This window comes from Macrosteles quadrilineatus, unplaced genomic scaffold (genome assembly GCF_028750875.1).
Source record: "Macrosteles quadrilineatus isolate MER2022 unplaced genomic scaffold, UCM_ALF_1.0 Scaffold_5__1_contigs__length_97177068, whole genome shotgun sequence".
In the NCBI taxonomy this organism is placed as follows: Eukaryota; Metazoa; Arthropoda; class Insecta; order Hemiptera; family Cicadellidae; genus Macrosteles; species Macrosteles quadrilineatus.
Window position 1 is genome coordinate 32,257,246 of NW_026542598.1, and position 20,657 is coordinate 32,277,902.

Sequence of the window (20,657 nt, forward strand, 5' to 3'; positions counted from 1 at the left end):
TGATCCTTTACTGTATAACATCCTTTATAATATGTACCCCCTGTTATAATACGCTAAATGTATCGTTCTATACTCGTCACGAAAGTCCCATTTCGGGGCTCGATATGGGTCACTTTTGTGACTAGTAGTGAAATATACTATTTGTTGTAAACGAGTCCATAAATAGTTATATGTGACTTGTGTATTTTTACAGGAGAGGTTCCTAACTTGTTTGAGTCGGATGAGTATGAAAAAGTGATCATTGCCTGTCGACCAGCTGCCAAAGAGGCTGGAGTCAACGAGGCTAACAGAGACGGAATATTTGACTTCTTCATCTCTAAAGTTCGCAACAAACTGCATCTTGTCATTTGTATGAGCCCTGTGGGAGATTCTTTTAGGTAGGTGAAAACTGTAACAAAAGCCAAAACTGCCTAGATAATCTTTTGTTCACTAAGATATTTTTTAGTTCGAAGTAGATACCATTAGTTGTGTCGGTGTTTACCTGGTTTATTCATAGGATCCCAGCTTCCATGAGTGTACTTGGATTAGTAAAGATAATAAAAAATCTAAAAAATCACAAATTATGTAAACAAAAATTTTTTGCTCAAGCTTTAAAACTCGTTTCTCACCTAAAGACATGATCAGATCCATCTTGTGAAAACTGTCTTTTTACTAATCATGATGTTGTCTGCAATTATTACTCATACATGTAAATTTAATCTTTGCCAGGAGGAGATGCAGAATGTTCCCTTCGTTAGTGAACTGTTGTACAATCGACTGGTTCGTGGATTGGCCAATGGAAGCTCTGTTGTCAGTGGCCCAAGACGCTCTGAAGGATACAATCAAGGCTGATGTGGTCGAGGACATGGCTAAGATGTGCTATACGATACATCAGGTACTCATCATTATACCTTCAGTAATTATATTTTTCTCTTACCCAGTTATGTGTAATGCTCAGAAATTACAACTGAAGATTCAAAGATTCAAAGATTTTATTAGGCCATTAAGTTTGTACAATAGGCTACGTCAAAGTGCAATAAAAATTCAATAAAACTTAATATAAAAAGGAAAACAAACAAACAAAACTGCAAATCCAAACAGCAAACCATGCAAAGGTAAATAAAAATTAGGCATACCTTTTTATCAACGGGTCCATGCACTACATGATTTTTCAACCTTTTAAAGCCTCAAAATAATCGTCACATTTATAGAAAGGATTTGTTAGTAGCCAATTCTTTAACACTTTCATAAACTTCAATTTTGGCAAGTTTCTAATGCTAACAGGCAGAGCATTGACAAATTTGAAACCTGAAACAGGGAAACACTTTTGACTTTTACTTAGCCTATTGCTAGGAGTATGTTCATCATTACAAGTTCTAGTGCTATACGGATGGATGGATGTCTCTATTGAAAATAAGATCATTTTCCATCGATTTGATAGCTTCTAAACACTAGTAAATATATACATTGATGACACTTATGATCTGCATATCAACAAAAAAATGTTCTACAATGTGCTCTAAAAGGCAAATTACACATCACATGAATTGCTCTTTTTTGTAGCACGAGGACCTTCTGAACCTGTGGGGAGTGACCCCAAAGCCTGGTTCCATACACGTGTGACTGAAAAAAAGAGAAAAATGCTAGTCTCACAAAGTCAGAAGGAAATTCAGATGTTAATTTCCTCAAAAGACAAATTACTCGGTTAAGTTTAGTACATAGGGCGTTGACATGTTCATCCCACACAAGCTCAGAGTCCAAAGTAAAGCCCAAGAGTTTGACAGAGTCACAAACAGAATTAGTTTTACTCAAGCTAAACATTATTTCTTGTGTTTTCTTGTCATTAAGAGCCAGTTTGTTCCCTGAAAACCATTCAGAAGCTATGTTAAACAATCTTTTTGCGGAGTTACAAGCCAAAAAGTTGGTGGTGAAAAATCCACCAAAGGCTCCACCAAGTTGTACGCAAAAATTGAGTCCAAATTTGTCTTATAGCTTATTGGCATTTGAGTCCGAGGTTAGTTAAGTTGTTAAAGGAATGGGTTGGGATAAAGCTGAGACATATAATTTTGAACTGTAATTTTTACAGCATTGAGGGTTGTATAGTTGGAGTTGAAAGGCCCATAACATACTAAATTTTAAACCAAATCAAAACATTGGGAAGTAAAATAAAATCAGTAATAATACTCTAATCAAATTTATAAGATGTCTACCTAATCAAAAAGTCATTATTTTTGGTTTACAAATATTTGGCTGTATGCCTACATGTTTAAAATCGCTTGAATTCTAATAATTTAAATTTTAGAGCGTGGGAGACATGACAGTGAGATATTACGAGGAAATGCGAAGACACTACTATGTGACGCCCAGCAGTTACCTGGAGCTGTTAAAGCAGTACAAGAGCTTGTTGGAGAGAAAAACTAAACAAACAACTCAAATGAGGGATCGTATACAAAATGGACTGACAGTGAGTCTAACTTGTTGAATTTTATTTAATCTATGACATGTGGGAAAAGGAATTTGATGCTGCCTAGAGCTTGCGTCTCAAATTTTGGGCCCTGATACTCACATAATAATCATACTGTTAGCACCTCTTTCCCTTTCAAATTTTGTAGCTACTCTCATAAAAAATGTCTATTGATAAAACAAATAAATTCAGGAATAGAAAGTCATTAGGTGTGAAATTACAGTGGCGGAAAATAGAAACACTGCAGTATGAAGTCATTATAGTTTCACTACAAGCAATATAGTTTAGCCTATATGAGTTGTATTATTTTTTATTGAACTGTCTTCTTAAGAGATTAAAAGAGTTTTTATCATCTACCCCACCCACATGAATACCTACCTATCAAAAGCTTCATGCAAAGATAATATAATCAAACTATTGCTGTATGAAAAATAAATTTGTTTTTTGAACAGAAACTGTATGAAACAAATGAACTGGTGGCAACAATGAAGGTCGAGCTCGTGGAAATGGAACCTCAGCTGAAAATAAAGTCTGAAGCCACTGCAAAGCTGATGAAAAATTTGATAAGAGAGAAAGCACAAGCGGATGAAGTGCGACAAGTGGTCGTTAATGACGAGGCGGTTGTAAAGGTATGTCGTACTATTCTTTGGATCCTTTGCCCCTCCTTCACATTATAGGACGCTATGTTTTAGCCTGGAACTGGTGTAACTCATTCTTAAGGCTAGTCCTAGAGAGTCACGGCACTATCAAACCCATTGGTGATTATTGGGATTTGAACCCGGGACCTCGGGCTCTGTAGCCCCACGCCCTACTACTAAACAGGAGCGAGCTGGTCTAGTGGAGTGCGGGACTTCAGTCCCTGAGGTACTGGGTTCAAACCCCGCTAAATCACCAATGGATTTTATCCAAGTGATATTGCTGCAACCTCTAGGTCTAGCCTGAAGTAATGTTAAAAACAATCACAGGCTTGGGCCCAGTGTCATAGGACAAAAAAAATGTCTCCCCTGACTTTTGATTCTAAATTCATCCTCTATATGGACCAGCTGCTACAAGTATTTAATTTTAAAACATCATAAATATATAACAAGTTTTTCAACTCAATGAGAATGTCCCTGAATACGCCTCTCATATTGTATGCTTATTGTTTGCTGTATTTGAAGTACTTTGTTATAACTGGCTCTGTTGTATTCCAACAACCAGATGAAAGCGGCAGAGATGCAGACACTGGCAGATGAGGCCCAGGCAGACCTAGACCTGGCCTTGCCTGCCATGGAGGCTGCGTCCAAGGCTCTAGAGAGTCTCAATAAAGCGGACATCAACGAACTCAGAGTGTTCAACAAACCTCCCCATTTGGTCAAGTTTGTCATGGAAGCTGTCTGTCTACTTCTCGGGGTCAAGTAAGTATCACTAGTGACTACTGATGTAGACATCACATTACCATGTTGAAGCTGTTGTCAGTTTAGATGAAAATTGATGTTTAATTTACCCACCCACAGAGTGTGCTGATGTCAATTAGTAATTTCTGTCGAATACATCAACTTATTAACCAAAGCAAACTTAACTAAGACTTGCTGTAAACCGTAGCATCTCTTTAGTCACATCAATCATCGTAGTATCAAACACTACAGGAGGCAATATAGGTTTACAGTAGCGCTTTCTGTGAGTGACTGACTAAAATATGTTCTTGAATATTTGGCTACAACTGGTCGGATGTCCACTTTAGTATCTACATGACAATGGCCGTTGCATTGAAAGGTTTGTTTATTTTCATACTTACATTGTTTGCTACTGACACACCATAGTGTATATTTAAACACGAAGATAATTAAGTTGAATGAATGAGTATATAGTTTTGTTACTGACTAAAATCAATTAGTTCAATTAGTCAATTAGTTAATTAGTGGAATCAATAGTTTATGGTCCAATTTGAATCATTAACAGTGTGTTTTCTTAACTTGAACACATTAAAAACGTGTTATTCAATTGATACCTGCCCTTTAGTGGTTTATACTTTTCTTAACCTTGTATAACATTTTCTGATTCCAGGACAGACTGGGCATCTGCCAAGCAAGTACTGGGAGATGTTAATTTCCTGAAGAAGCTACAGGATTACGACAAGGATCGTATCCCGGATTCAATGCTGAAGAAGCTCAAGGAGTACATAGAACACCCGGAGTTTGTCCCGGATCTGGTCGCCACCCAGAGCAAGGTTTGCCGTTCTATGTGTATGTGGGTGCGGGCGATTGATAGCTACGCTGTCACGTTCCGCATTGTCGACCCCAAGAGGAAAAAGTGAGTGATGGTTGTAGTATTTATGATTACAAAGACAATTATTAACCCTTTCAGTGCTACAGCGTTGTTCACAGTAATAATTTAGCTATCGGCATTGGTGTGAGAGCGCCACTCTTTGTATATTACATATGCAACAATTATTGGCTGATTCTCAGGCGTCAATTCAGTCTGAAAGTTTTTAATTATCAATTGCAGACTCATTTTGTGTTTTCAATGTTGATAGAAGCAAACTGTTATGTTTCATTCAGTGAGGCTGAGATGGAACAAAAAGCAGTTTCCTCTACAATTGGTATAGCCCATAAGATGGTAAATCTAATGTGATACAGTTCTGCAAAAGGTGTACAGTAGGAGGTACATTCAAGGTCAGATTGTCTTACGCACGCTTTATAATATTTTTCACCAAATCTTTGCAAGTGCAAAGGTAACTTCAGCTTTCCTTCTGATGGAGGGATATAGATGAGGATGAGATCTCAACTTTGGTATCCAAAAGTCAATGCTACTGGCCTGTTGTGATATTTTTTCAGGGTGGAGGCAGCAGAGAAGGAGCTAGGTGAAGTAATGGCAGTGCTGAGACAGAAGCAGCAGAACTTGGCTGATGTAGAGGCCCAGATAGCCAAGCTGGAGGCCACGTATGACGCCAGTGTGGCTGAGAAGGCTAGCCTGGAGGCCAAGATGTCCCAATGTAGTGCTAGGCTGGGCAGAGCTGGTAGACTCACTATGGCCTTGGGTGATGAGCAAGTGCGGTGGGAACAGTCCGTTGAGGTCAGTTGGTCATTTATTAAAAAACTTTGTTGAGTTTGTTTTACAGTAATTGCATACTATGCTGCATGGTCAGTTCCCAACTAAGGCCTGACGATGACAGTTTTTTTTACAAATCTTTAATGGTGTACATTTTAAAAGAAGTATGTCTCTTGAGTTAAAGGCTTCAATTGTGATAAAGCCTTCAATAACAATCAATTGAGTAAAAGATGAAAGAACCTACTATGCTGCATGGTCAGTTCCCAACTAAGGCCTGACGATGACAGTTTTTTTTACAAATCTTTAATGGTGTACATTTTAAAAGAAGTATGTCTCTTGAGTTAAAGGCTTCAATTGTGATAAAGCCTTCAATAACAATCAATTGAGTAAAAGATGAAAGAACCCACAAATACAAACAAATTATTGTCTGATATATCTTTGAACATTTTAGCACTTGTAGTTTTGATAGTTTTGGCACTGATTTTACCTCCAAAATAAAGTCTTTGTCTTCTGTCAGATGAATTTCTGTAGATTTGTATCCCATTTTCAAGATAACTGTCCTGATGTTTTGTTCAGGAGCTGGGTAGAGCGTTGAAGAACCTGACAGGAGATGTGTTGGTGGCTGCTGCCTGTATGGCTTACCTCGGAGCCTTCACCAGTTCCTACAGAGAGGAACTTACCCGCTTGTGGACCAAACAGCTGACTGATCTGCAAATACCTGCTTCTCCACTGTTCAGGTACTAGTTGTATACTTGAACCTAGGAAGAGGGAAACATTTGTACTGTATCAAGCGTTTTGTGTTTGATGTCACGTGAAAGTTTAGGTTTCTATTTGGTGTTTGTTTGACAACCGATTTCATTGATTGTTGTCAATAGTATAACATTTGATTTGGTATAACATTTGATTACTGTAATCAAACGTCATACATTAGTATAAACAAATTATGCTCGTTATCTCAACCATTCTGTTGACCATCTTTCATCCAAATTTGGGTTGGTTGAAATACACCTTGGTAAAGCCCCCATCTGAAACATTGATTTATTGATGTTGGTGTTGGCAGCTTGATAGCAGTGCTGGCAGATCCCTATGAGATACGGACGTGGAACAGCTGTGGTCTGCCTAGGGACAATGTGTCTACTGAGAACGCCATCTTGGTCACACAGGCCGGTCGTTGGCCTCTCATGATTGACCCTCAGGAGCAGGTAATCTTGTCACAATATAGTATTCTTAGTCGAACGCAGAAATAGGGGTCTGCAAATCCTAACAGTTGGTCTGACGTGACGGTTCTGACAAAAAATAATTTTTAGGTCAACTTTGCTCAAGTTGAGTGAGCCGAGCTCTTATTTTTGGGATCAAAATAAAAGATAATCTTGGATATTTTTGCTGTCGCAGAAGTTACGGTGATCGCGGGGACGATAAGGGTCTTTTGATTCTGTGAGCAACATGTGCTTATTGTAGTCATATAAATTATATGTTTTATCTTTCATGCAATTTTACTAAATTTCCATCTAATCCAGACCATTTGGTAATTTTGGTTTTTTTTTTACAATCAGTCTTATATATTTTCTTTCTGTCAGATTTTTTTTTCTCATTTATAAATTACCCTTCAACCCTTCCAATATCTGCTTCTTTATTTTTCTTGATAGTTTTTATTTTATTTTTCAGAATAGTTTGATTAATATTATGGTGAGTGTCTAGTCTATTAAGTTTACACCAACACCTACATTGCTTCAATGATTCATTCCTTTCAAATGATTTTCAGGCAAACCAATGGATTCGCCAAATGGAGGCAAACCACAGTTTGAAAATCGTCAAACTCACAGATTCCAACTACGTACGAATGTTGGAGGCCGGCATCAGAATTGGAATGCCTGTGTTGATTGAGGAAGTCGGAGAAGTATTGGACCCCACTTTGGGCCCAATTATGCTGAAGCAAACTTTCATCCAGGTAAACTATATTAATGTTTCTTGTGGTTTTTGGTTCCGATAAACAAAATTTGTGTTCAATTAAATCACAATTTTTTCTTCTAGGGAGGAAGATTAATGATACGCCTAGGAGATGTTGATGTGGAGTATGATTCAAATTTCCGTTTATACGTAACAACCAAACTATCCAACCCACACTACCTTCCCGAGGTCTGCATTCAAGTGACTCTGATCAACTTTACCGTAACTCTCTCCGGTCTGGAGGATCAGCTGTTGGCGTAAGTTTAAATACAGATTATCAGAGTAAAATATGGTATAGTAATTTTATTGTAACAGATTTCAAATAGTAAAACTATTAACTATTAAATAATTATTTCAGAGATGTTGTGAGGTTAGAAAAGCCAGATCTTGAAAGCCAGAGAACAGAACTCATTGTGAGGATCAATAATGATAAAGGCCAGTTGAAAGCAATCGAAGATAAAATCCTCAAGCTTCTGTTTGCCAGTGAAGGGAACATTTTAGATGACGAAGAATTGATAGAAACCCTGAATGAAAGCAAAGTACCGTACCTTTATGGCTTTGATCAATCAAACTGTAGTTTGTCAATTTTGTTTTTGTATTTTTGTATGAATATCTTGCTACAGTTGGATTTTAGATTTGCGTTTATGTTTGACATTTTCTTGGTTGTTTATTTGCAGCACTGTCACACATTTACACTACTTATTTAGATCAAACTCACTCACATAGTGTGCAAAAGTACAACTCAGTACATTTATCACTACAACTAAATTGATCACTGTAATAATGTCGGACTTTGTAGCGTTTTCACTGTTTTCAGTTTATCAATATCTCATAAACCAATAATTAGTTTTATTTCATTTCCAATGCTTAGTTTTGTTAAATATTATGTATGTTTGTTATTTCAGTAATTTATATTGATTGTTAGTGCATGGTTGACAGGGTGTTTTCAAAGAGATAAAGATTAAAGTAAGATAATCAGTAATCACCAATAACTAACTTCTAGTAATGGGGAAAATTTAAATTTATTAGATTTTTCCTAATTAAAAAAATAGCTTTAAAAATATATAATTGCTGCAAAAAATGGTACAGTTACAACCTGCCCACTCTAGCAAACCACTATAGATGAAGATTTGTTGTGTTCACAGGAAACGTCAGCCATCATCGGAGCGCGGGTGATGGAAGCGGAGGCTACAGAAGAGAAGATCTCAACGGCCAGAGAGAAGTACAGAACAGTGGCCAACCGTGGGTCTCTACTGTACTTTGTGGTGGCAGACCTGGCCAATATAGACCCCATGTACCAGTTCTCTCTCAAGTACTTCAACCAGGTATATCTATTGTAGTATTGTTGAAAATAATTTGTCCTTACATCAGAGTCTCATTAAACAAAGCTGTCTGTTGTGGTTTGTGAAATACTAATGAGGATGTCCAATCTGACAAAATAAATATTGAAGTGCAGGAATACTATCAATTGATATTGATGTCATTTAAGAAAACAATTTTGTTCTTCAACATTTTAGTCAAGCCTCTTTGCCTGTAGCCCACTTTATAAATTTCACAGAAAAAATAAGCTAAATTCTACCAAACTGTCACTACCTCTTGTTAATGAAACATAGCCCTCTTTCTTTTAAACTCATAGTCTAAAACTCCCATTTGGGGAACAAGTTAGTCTTTACCTCTTTCAGTTGAATTTTCTGAAAATGGCTGTCCGCAACAAGGCATTTATTAGCACTGAAATGAGCTTATCTCTTTGAAGTGTTTGTACACATTCATTAGTTTGTAGTGCACTAGTGGTTGTGGAGCTTATTGTTTACGTCTTTGAACTTTACTTTCCAGGTGTTCAACGGTGTGATTGTGACGAGCCCAGCTGCCTCGGAGCTGTCAGAGCGTCTGCAGATCCTGGTAGATGAGATCACGCTGGCCGTCTACACCAACGTGTCGCGCGGGCTGTTTGAGCGCCACAAGCTAGTGTTCAGTTTCATGTTGTGCGCCAGTATCTACCGAGGCGCCGGCGCCATCAGTGACGCAGAGTGGAGCTTCTTACTGAGAGGCGCTGTCACTGGATCTGGCGCTGTATGTTGCGTAGCTTCGTATAATATATTTTCAATTTTTAATTTTTGTATATAATTTATTTGGGAAATCTTTCTAATATAAAGCTATTACTATTTCAATAGGGAACAGTCAACACCATTAACTCCCAAGGCTATATACTATTTCTGAACTATTAAGATAAAGAGAATTGCCGCAAGGGAATTTTTATTCTTTATACATAAATATATTCAATATTTTTGTTCATGAGCAGCTATTTTTAGGAGCTTAAAACAAACATTGTTGTGTATAAAATCATAATTGTATTATGGTTACAGATTAAATTGCCAAAAAAATAATACATACTCTGCGTTAATAAACCAAATCATTAAATTATTAGCTGACAAGTTAAATTAATCTATTAAGACGTATTTTACACATAGTTTATTTTTGACAGGACCAGCCCAACAAACCTAACGTGCCAACATTGTCAGACAATCAGTGGTCTTGTGTTTTGTATTTGACTCAAAACTTTCCATCCTTTCAACATCTACAGTCAGAATGCACTAGCAAAATAACCATCTCTGTGGGAGACTTTGAACAGGTTTGTAGAAAATTCTATCCTTTATTTATTTATTTATTTATATATACCAACGGCAGAGCCATTTAAAAATAATCAACAAACAGTTATCCAACTTATAACACACAAATACAATGTGAAAATCAATAGAACAAAAGAAAAATCAACAATAAATAACAATAAAAATAAATAAAAATACCCGTAACAATAAATATGTTTAAGTGATTTGTGGATAGGAAAATGGTTGATAAGAAGGTGCTTGTTGATTAGAGGAAATAAATTATATAAGTATTGGTTAATCAAAAACTCTGATAACACGGCGGTAAAAATTATTACCGGTGGAACTTCATTTGCCGGCTATCAATACTGTGGACCTGGAACAAAATTAAAAAAAAAACGGCTATATACAGTACTGTATTTGCTCGACTCTCGATAGTCCGGATTTTTCCGTAATCTGGACCGGACCTCCGCCACATTAGTCCGGATGAGCGAGAGTCGACTCTATTTAGAACGGTATTGTTAATAAATTTTAAAATAATGGTAATATCTTTGACTATTGCTACAACATAGTCAGACTTTATATACTGTACATCTAAAATCAAATATTTTATATTAGTGCTTTATTTTGATTTTCACAAATTTTTAAATACAAGTTTTACAGTTGTATTAACTGTCTCGCAATGTGATACATTTGTTTGATTAATTACTTCTTAAACCTATGTTTTCAGATCATTGAACTCGACCCGAAGAAAAAGAAAATCAGCAGAGTAGATTGGAATGAAAAACTGACTGAGTTTGAGAAAATGATGTTACTAAAAGCCCTAAAAGAAGAAAAGGTCAGGAAATGTGATCTTTACAAGTACTTCCATTTTTTAATTAGCATATGTTTACACTGTTTTCAATTTCAACCTACCACTGATAATTAAGGTAAAAAGAAAACATTCAATAGAACACTTAAGTCGTGTATAGCACTAATGCTGGTGTCTAGGGCAAAATCCAACACCGCTCCCCTCATGTTCATGTACTACAACACTCTCGGTGGAGGAAGAGACTGTGCCCTGTGCGATAGAAATTTCTGCATTGTCTTAGCTATTTGGGCTCATTCTCGCTATTATACCCATACTTAATAAAGCTGTGCTTAAGGTGACACACACTAGTAAATAATTACTATTACCGATTAAGCAATATGTACTACTAATTTACCATAATCTATACTTATTTTGGCTTAGTTTGAATTTTAAAAATCTTATAAGTAAACAGTGTTTGTTTGTAGCTTGTTTTTCAATGGTATTTGTCTCGACTTATTATTTGCATATTTTTAAGTTCATTTCTCATTTCAGCTAGTTTTTGCAGTAACTGAATACGTGAAAACACAACTTGGGAAAGCGTTTGTTGAAAGTCCCCTTGTGAGCCTACCATTACTGTAAGTGTTCTGAAATTTGTCATTGCTATTATTTGTATGATCATAATTTGTACTAGACTATATTTGTTTTTATTTGTTTTCTCAGTTACAATAACTTAAAATATTTATTTTTAATTAACTCTGTTTTTGTTGTGGCTTTTGAACTTGATCTAATCTTGGCATATTTCGGGATACAACAAATAATGCAGTATTGTATTCTCTTTGTTCAGTTACCAAGACACTTCGAGCGTAACTCCTTTGGTGTTTGTGCTTTCAACTGGGTCAGACCCTGTAGGAGCGTTCTTGAGGTTCGCTGCAGAGACTGGTAACAAGGACCGGGTTCAGTCCATCTCACTGGGTCAGGGCCAGGGACCCATCGCTGAGAAAATGATTGACACAGGGAAAAAACGAGGGGACTGGGTGTTTTTGCAGGTGTGTTTTATTTACATCTTGGTCTTCAAATATAGTTCAGTGTCTAAATGATGATTACGGAAATAATTATTTAAAATTAAGTCTACCACTCCAATTTTAAATATTTTAATAATTTTTTATCAGTTGTGAATTTTTTTTAATAACTGTAATCAATAATCATATTTCAAGATAAATTAATTCAATTGAAATTACTTTAATGCATGCTCCCAATAATTGAGTGGCTTTTCTCAGTGTGGTTGAAATCTCATTTATTAGGCTTCATGGTTATGAATGCCAGTATTGCTAATGTTCATTTAATAACTTCTTGATCAGCATTGTAAATTTACGGAAAGTAGATAAAAGAAACGTCTTATAACACTTCTTAAAACATACAATACGCTTATACTGTTACTCACAAGACGGTAAATATACAAAAAAGATGGTAAGTGGTGATTAATTTCGATTGGACACTCCAATCATCATCAGACCCAATAGGCGAATGAACATGATTGGAGTGTCCAATCAAAATCGATCAGAATTAACTGTGTGGGAAAAATCCAAAATTAAAAGACCGCAAGGTGTGCCAAAAATCTCTAGTGGTTAGTTTCTCTGACTTTGGTGAGGGAGTAAACGGATGATCCATGGCATATCCTTAAAACTTTGAGGTGCCTAAACTTCGTTTACTTAAGGGTTTTGTTATTCTTTTACATAAAAAGCTACCGGTGTAAACCCTGATGAAAAGAAGACTAGTACTCTTCATTCATACTTTAAATGAGCTTTTATAGTTTCATACTCTTTCAAGCACAGTGTTACATTTATGTAACAGACTTTTTGACTTCTTTGCTGCACGGTGTTACATCTTTGTAACGCGAGACATTTTATTTTTTGTAAACGAGACTACTAGCGCTATGCATCTGGAAACTTTAAATGTTAGTACTATGGACCTTTGCTAGGTGGCAGCACCATCCATTTGTTTACATTCTGACAAATAACTCCTAGAAAACAGCTGTTCCTGGTGAAAGACTTGTGCGCAAGATCCCGTCTTTATTTTTATGCAAATTAAAGATATGTTGTTATTGCTTATATAATTCACATGCTGTTTTGTAATTTACTGTTATAATAGCGTCCTTTATAATAGTTTAGAGTCATAAAATCAGTAAACTAGAATGTATTTTGACTTTTCAAAGTGCGTTACTCAAATGTAACACCATGCAGCTCAGTGTTCCCAATATATCTATCCATAAATAATAAATCTATATAAATAAAATTAGAGTTTTGTCTGTACATTGTTTAGAATCATAAACTTTTAGGTTATTTTTACGTTTTATACATTAGAGAAACCGAAACAAGTCTCATCTAAATTTCTGTCTGTCTTCCTATCTGTTACGACCCAAGAGCTATTTTACGCGGCCTACTCCTGAAAAACGAGAGTACCTATCAAGTTCCAAATCATTTTAATGTATTCACTGGATTGCCGAGATTGTCTTTAGCCATTAAAATATGGCGTCACCACTTTGTAAAGAAAATGACGGACGTTTAAAAACCCAATTTTGTGCGATCTTTTGTAAATTTTTGTCCCAATGTTTAGCACATATTCTTCTATGAAATAACGAACAGCTGTTCAAATCAAGATTATTTTTCTTCTAGCTGTCACTGATATGTTTACATTGAATGTTATTTACAAATACCGCAACCATTTCCGATCACGTTTTGGAAGCAAGTCCAAACCAATTAAGATTAAAAACGTTTTTCCTTACATAACGGATGTAATTAATCGCAAGTGCAATAATATGTAGGGTAACAGTAAATGAAAATAGAGATTCTTTGTGTATAAAATTGTTCTTGAGTTTTGATAACCGGGAAATAGACCTTGAATCAGTGTTGTATATTGCTGGGAAACTTACATTTTTTAAATGAGCGTTTTCAGTCGAGACTCGGCACACGACCGACGCGCGTCTACTTGTCCATAGTAAAATAAAAGTAGGCCTACCGTGTATTTATGTTTTATTCGTCATGTATATAAGTGTACAGTTCGTGTCGTGTATGTGTTTCAAAAACTCCAAGATGCACCTAATGGGGAAGCTCAAGACCTTATATTAGGACTGATGATGGCGATTTAATTTCGCCGAAATGCATCTCCTGTAATAGGATACATTAGGATCGACCGGCGGACACAGGTAATTTAGCCTTTTATTGATTGTCATACCGATCCGGAACAACAACAAACGACATAAAATGAAGTTATGTATAATAAATAGTTTGGCCAGCATATCTGAAAATATGCAAACCAACTGCTGTAGGTTTCAACTGATTACTATAAGATCCCCGTGCGTAGAACGGGTACACAGCTAGTTAACTATAAAATCTTCCAGAAACTTAATTTTAATTGCGTTTATGTATTTTTATAAATAATATGACATTATAAATAGGTTTTCTCATATTTTTGGCTCGATATTGATAGTTTTTTCTTATGTAATTACAATTTAGGATAAAGTTTGGACATATTGGAACATTTTTTTATTGTAACCCGCCTTTAAATTTATGTTTATATTACTTAAATATAAATTGGCCTTTATATTACTTTGTTTTGGCTAAGTAACTTTTACATTTTATAATTATTTACATTTATCAGTGTGTGAATTTTCTTTTGCTACATTTATTCAGGTCTCTATATGATGTTGTATTGATTTATATGGTATATGTGTAAAATATATACTTTCTTATATTGTAATTTGCATTTGTATTTATGATATCCCCAAAGAAACCCTCTAAATTGATTTTTAATATTTAGGGGATTCAATAAAATATGTTCCATTTGCTGCACGGTGTTACATATGTGTAACTCCCTTTTATCACTATCTGATGACAAAAAAAATTGTTAATGCATTTTTATATAACCTTTAATATATACCTTTAATATACCTTATTAATATATACTTTCTTATATTGTAATTTGCATTTGTATTTATGATATCCCCAAAGAAACCCTCTAAATTGATTTTTAATATTTAGGGGATTCAATAAAATATGTTCCATTTGCTGCACGGTGTTACATATGTGTAACTCCCTTTTATCACTATCTGATGAAAAAAAAAATGTTAATGCATTTTTATATAACCTTATAAACTTAGTATGGTTCTAAACACAAATTATAAAGTATTTACAAACATTTCAACAACAACAAAATTCCGTGCAGGTTGGGGTCACCTGACACCTGTATTTTCCGTGCTGGAAAGAGTTATAGTCTATTCACCAGATGTGTTTTGACCCTCTTGCAACCACAAATTAAAATATCATATTTGTCGCCACCAATGCTAATGATAAAGGCATTGCTTAGCTTGGTGAAGATGGAAGGTGAAGTGCATTTAATGTTTAGATGCTAACCATAATATCGTTCGGTATAATTTCCAGAACTGTCACTTGGCTTCCTCATGGATGTTAGACATGGAGCGGATCATCTTGCAGATCCAAGAAAACCCGAGGGATGTTCATATAGACTTCCGTTTGTTCCTGAGCTCCATGCCTTCAAACCGGTTCCCTGTATCAGTTTTGCAAAACTCAGTAAAAGTCACCAATGAACCGCCTAAAGGTATCAGAGCAAATTTGAAACGAGCTTTTAACGAGATCTCTGAAGACTTCTTTGAGGATCATGGTGAGTCTCCAGTAAAGAGTTTGGAATGTTTCATTGTAAAGCTGTTTTAAAAGTTGAAGCACATTGGATATGGAAACGGTAGATTTGCAATGATATGCATAGTTGTAGAGTAATAAAGAGACTTTTCCTATCCAAAGGTGATAAAGAAAAAGTAGTTTTGACTTTTGGTTTTAATGGTAATTATTTATCATGTATAAATTACCTGAGTGTTTCTACATATGAAAAACTTATTAACATTTTCAGTAGTGTTGTTCTTATTATCTTAGAATTCATCATTCAGCTTGAGTAATGAACCTTTTGGTTTTGAAACCAGTGGTAACCTGGCAAAAAAAATACAGGATCATTCAACAGTAAAACCGGTATTTTCACCTTATCATTTACGTATTATTTAGTGGATTGTTTTTGTCCGTTGCAGCTCTGTATGGAAAATGGCGCAAGATGATATTTGGGCTGTGTATGTTTCACGCTGTGATACAGGAGCGAAAGAAGTTTGGACCTCTTGGCTGGAACATCATGTACGAGTTTAACGACAGTGATCGTGAATGTGCTCTGTCTAACCTCCACCTGTTCTGTCTGGATAGCTACAAGATTCCGTGGGACGCACTCGAGTATACAACAGGTAAATGATGTAGCTCGAGTTCCCCCTTGGACGTTTAAACTTAATTAATTTGACGATTGGTCACCCTATCACTAATCAATTCATTAGACTATGTGACCCAATCGATACAGGTCACTTAGTAAAGCTGGGCTTCCTATCCAGTTTGGAAGGGGAAAAACCGTAAACATATACTTTAAAATCATGTAATTTGATATGCAATTTTCAATTATTCAATGTTTTAAATTTCAGGTGAAGTGACTTATGGAGGCCGAGTAACGGATGAGTGGGATCAGCGGACGCTGAAGACTATTCTTAAGGGATTCTTTTCCCCAGAAACATTAGAAGAAGGTTTGTAGTGCTGTTTTTTTACCGGTCTAAATTACCTTGATACTGTTAAAAATAGACTGTTAGAATATGATAATAATCAAACCAGGGATTTAAAATCTCAAAACCGAAATCAAAACTTAAAAATCGAATCCCAAATCTAGAACTTCAAAACATACACCCAAAACTTTTTTAGTTTCCTTGGTCAAGGCAAAAAGAAAATACAGGTAATAATAAAATGATTACTATCTAAACTGAAAGATATTGACTCCTTGACCCGGACATAGTAACTTGAATATATGACCACACTAGGGGCCACGAGAGTCTGCAGTAGTGTAATCTGACAGCCAATAGCAATACTGGACTAGCACGACGTTGCCAAATATACAAGTTAAATGTAATATACTTGTTGCCAATATAATCCTTGGTCATCTGAATGATCATCCTTGAATTGTCTGAATTCTAGACCTACACCCTGAATCTGTAGATGCACTGTTATAGATTAGTTGTCTAAACACATTAATGTTTTTTTTTGTAAAAATCTGTGCTTGCAAGACAAAGGGGCATAAACAATACATATGATAATAATATAATTCTAACCAGAACTGCCAAAAATCTTCAACTTTTCCAAACTTTTGAATTTAAAAACTCGCCAATTGAATCTCAAAAGTTAAAATCAAAACTTGTCCAAAGTTTTAATAATTCTGTATTTACTTGTCACTATTAAAATGTTTGACCTTGATTGACGATTGTTTGTTTTACCTTGACAGGTTACAAGTACTCGGAATCTGGGACCTACTACAGTCCTAACGTCACCCTTTTAGCAGAGTTTCGAGAGTTTATTGACAGGCTTCCACTCATTGAAGAACCTGAGATATTCGGTCTGCATGAAAACGCAAACATTGCTTTCCAAGTATGTGTACACTATTTAAGTTGACAAAAGGTTTCCTCAAAGGTGATTAATTATTATTGTGAATGTTTACGGGTAAGGGCCAACCCTACAGCTTACCAATATTACCGATCATAACTTATCAAATAACAGAATCTTACCAAGGCAAAGGGAACATAACTGGTCATTTGAGACTTATATCCAGTCAATACGTCTTAATAGACAGCCTTAGTAGTTGTTTTACCTTTCTAAGGTAAATAGAAGTAGTAAGCGTAAAGCGTAGGGCTTTTCTTTAAGTTCTACAACAATAATCTTTTTAATAATCTAAAATCTTGTATGTTAACTCCCTGACTGCATGTTTCAGACCAAAGAAACTGCTGGTGTGATAGTTACTATCATGGAGGTACAACCAAGGGAGTCTGCAGGGACTAAAGGGAAATCTAGTGATGAGATTGCGTTTGAGTTGGCAGACATGATCAGAGAAAGAATAATAACTAGGATAGATCCTGATGAAACTCATCCATCTTTACTTCGGGTAAGAGTGTCGGTGGTTTTTTTATTGATGGGGGAAATGAATCTCTTTTAGTGTTTGAATTCTATTTTGTCACTCACAACATTCCTTTTTACGTTCTGTTATGAAAGAAAAAAGACAGTTAGAACTAAGGAAAAAAATCAGTTTTACTTATTTGCTTTGGTTTAAAGAGTCCATTGCTGAACTGTTTTAGGTGATAGCATTTGCGATTTTTCTTATTTTAGTTTGAACTAACACATTTACCATAAACAATCTCATGCACTCTTAATCAAAGGTATCAGGGATTGCAACATTTGATCATCAATATTTTTGCACTATAATAAAAACAAGTAACAGATACTATGGGTGCATAGAATATAAAAATTAGCTTGTTACTTACTTTATTTAAATGCAAAGTGTTACTTAATTATTGTAAAACAGCAGTACAATAGTAACAGCCAGAACAGGCTTAATGCTTAGAGCGCATTACTTCTGTTTGTCAGTCTGAGTTAAAATTCATCTAACAGTGGTGGTTTTGATCAGAAGATAATGCTGTACAACTCGGTATTTAAACCCTATCTTTTATTGTATACAAGAGGTTAAGTACCTTTATTCTGTCCATTCGTCAATAGGGCGACCGGTTTCGATGCCTATGGCATCATTGTCAAGCTGGACGTAAAATTGCTCCTAGGAGGTCATAATGAGTCTTGAAAAACACGGAATCTTTTAGCTGGCTTTAGATTCAACTATCTAGGAAAATAGGATCACTCGGACAACAAGAGCTTCCTCTGTCCTAAAATATTTTTTCTTTATGGCCCTTTCTACTTTGGTGCCAATCATAAAAAAAATTTCTGAGCCAGACTCTTTTTCAAAAAATTCCACTCTATCAGTTTAGTTTTGTACTATCATACTTGAGAGGGATGTATGAATCTGAATTTTCTGTGTCTTCAGTGCCTTCTAAGCCTATCTGGACTTTTTCTGAGGTAAAGCTAGCTGCTGTCCCTTTATTTTTAAAAACCACAATCCTGGCCGAGAGGCTTTTTTAAAACATTAACATCTGGGATTTGTCATTGCAGTTTGACTCGCGAGGGTCTCTTCCTTCTTTGACGACAGTTTTGTTGCAAGAAGTTGATCGGTTCAACAAGTTGGTGCGAGTCATCCACTCTTCCCTGAAGGAGTTGCAGTTGGCCATAAAAGGCCTTGTGGTTATGTCTGAACAACTGGAAGAAGTTTACACGTCCTTCTTAAACAATCAGGTTGGTGTGCTTTTCATTTTGGTAGGCCTATTTAATTTTGTATTTATTTAAAAATATACTGGCTAGCTTTTCCACAAAAATGAAATTGCTACAAGGGTTAAACCAAGCACAAAAGTAGTTGAATAAAATTTACAAAAATTTATTGTAAACAAACATCATTTTTGGTAGCTCTCGATGGCTTTTACATTGTCAGAAATCAACAGATATGCTTTGCTATTAACAAGTTATGAAACATAATGATACAAAATATTGACCTGCTAAAGAATTAATTAAATAATTGTAATTCAGTAAGAACTATTAGCATCTATACCCAATTAATCTGTAATAGTTTTTGTTTTTGTGAATGGATAAATTGTTCCCCCATGAACGACTATTTATGTTAATGTAAATATTTAAAAAAACCCCCGATTTTATAATCAACATGATTTTGTGTGTAGGTTCCAAAGCTGTGGGCGAAAACTGCTTATCCATCGTTGAAAAGCCTCGGAAGTTGGATAAGAGATCTTGAACTAAGACTTGATTTTATTTCAGTGAGTGATTATTTTAATTAAAATATTAAAAGTTTAACAAAAGTTGTTTAGTTTCCAAACAGTATTATTGAGATTAACAATTTCTTATTTGTATCATGTTATTAAAGACTTTGTGCTGTGGACACAAACAACATCGTCCTCCAAAGTATGGGACTCACAGTTAATTTGTTTTGCTTCATTGCTTTTTCTGGGCAAAATAATTCCTCACTATATTTGATTGCCTGATAGTTTAAATGTGCATATAAGGTCAACAGTAAATTTCACAGGGATAATGTAAAATTTAGTATTATTTTGTTAGGTTTCAGTTTTATATTATTTTAGATTTTAGGTAATGTATAACCCTCCTGATTCCGTGAGATGTGGGATTTTCGTGAGTCGTCTGTATCCATACATCCATCTATGTTATTTATTTATTTATGATGCTGGAGTACAAACGTGCAAGCAATGATTGGTGTCAAGCTTAAAACAATATGCTTTCATGAAAAGGTAATTTAAAAAAAACCTTTATTTTCTAACTAAACAAAAACCATATGATGGTTGACTAAGAAACCCTTGCGATTTATTAATACAAGTCCATTGCAGATGTGGGTTAAATGGGGTCAGCCTAACTCATTTTGGCTGTCCGGGTTATTCTTCCCCCAAGGCTTCATGACCGGGTGTCTGCAGACTCACGCTCGCAAGTATAACACCGCCATTGATGAGCTGGTTGTTGACTTCAAAGATCCCATGAACATATTCATAGATCAAGAGGATGTTGAACGCTTCCACAAACAATTTGGTAAAGAGGTGAGCACCAGTAAAAAAATATATATGCGATGGTTGACAGTAAAGTTTGGAGAGAAGTCAAATAAGTAATTCATTTAACAAAATTTACATTCCACCGAGTTTTGTATACGTTTAGAGATCTTAGATACAGTATATTCATCTTCTGATGAAGCAATCATGTCCCGTAAAGGACAATTCATTGTTTGAAATAATCCATTTGCTTTTCTGTACCTCAATAAAAACTTGTAGACAAATTCATGTAACATAGTAGAATTTAAGTCGTTTTGTCTTACT

General features: G+C 35.4%; 1 protein-coding gene across 1 annotated transcript in view; it reads left to right on the forward strand.

The window, feature by feature from the left end:
* Positions 1 to 20,657, forward strand: part of LOC128995506 (dynein axonemal heavy chain 6-like) — a 45,324-nt gene that overhangs the window by 21,512 nt on the left and 3,155 nt on the right. Inside the window, exons 21-46 of the mRNA XM_054420524.1 lie at positions 194 to 377; positions 709 to 874; positions 2,282 to 2,443; positions 2,896 to 3,072; positions 3,644 to 3,840; positions 4,490 to 4,735; positions 5,260 to 5,497; positions 6,050 to 6,210; positions 6,534 to 6,675; positions 7,236 to 7,421; positions 7,505 to 7,677; positions 7,779 to 7,959; positions 8,566 to 8,745; positions 9,254 to 9,490; positions 9,903 to 10,049; positions 10,754 to 10,861; positions 11,366 to 11,448; positions 11,658 to 11,859; positions 15,250 to 15,490; positions 15,906 to 16,109; positions 16,338 to 16,436; positions 17,183 to 17,325; positions 17,666 to 17,836; positions 18,889 to 19,068; positions 19,506 to 19,598; positions 20,181 to 20,384. Of these exons, the coding sequence (XP_054276499.1) occupies positions 194 to 377; positions 709 to 874; positions 2,282 to 2,443; positions 2,896 to 3,072; positions 3,644 to 3,840; positions 4,490 to 4,735; positions 5,260 to 5,497; positions 6,050 to 6,210; positions 6,534 to 6,675; positions 7,236 to 7,421; positions 7,505 to 7,677; positions 7,779 to 7,959; positions 8,566 to 8,745; positions 9,254 to 9,490; positions 9,903 to 10,049; positions 10,754 to 10,861; positions 11,366 to 11,448; positions 11,658 to 11,859; positions 15,250 to 15,490; positions 15,906 to 16,109; positions 16,338 to 16,436; positions 17,183 to 17,325; positions 17,666 to 17,836; positions 18,889 to 19,068; positions 19,506 to 19,598; positions 20,181 to 20,384 (4,505 nt within the window). The remainder of the gene's footprint in view (positions 1 to 193; positions 378 to 708; positions 875 to 2,281; positions 2,444 to 2,895; positions 3,073 to 3,643; positions 3,841 to 4,489; positions 4,736 to 5,259; positions 5,498 to 6,049; positions 6,211 to 6,533; positions 6,676 to 7,235; positions 7,422 to 7,504; positions 7,678 to 7,778; positions 7,960 to 8,565; positions 8,746 to 9,253; positions 9,491 to 9,902; positions 10,050 to 10,753; positions 10,862 to 11,365; positions 11,449 to 11,657; positions 11,860 to 15,249; positions 15,491 to 15,905; positions 16,110 to 16,337; positions 16,437 to 17,182; positions 17,326 to 17,665; positions 17,837 to 18,888; positions 19,069 to 19,505; positions 19,599 to 20,180; positions 20,385 to 20,657) is intronic.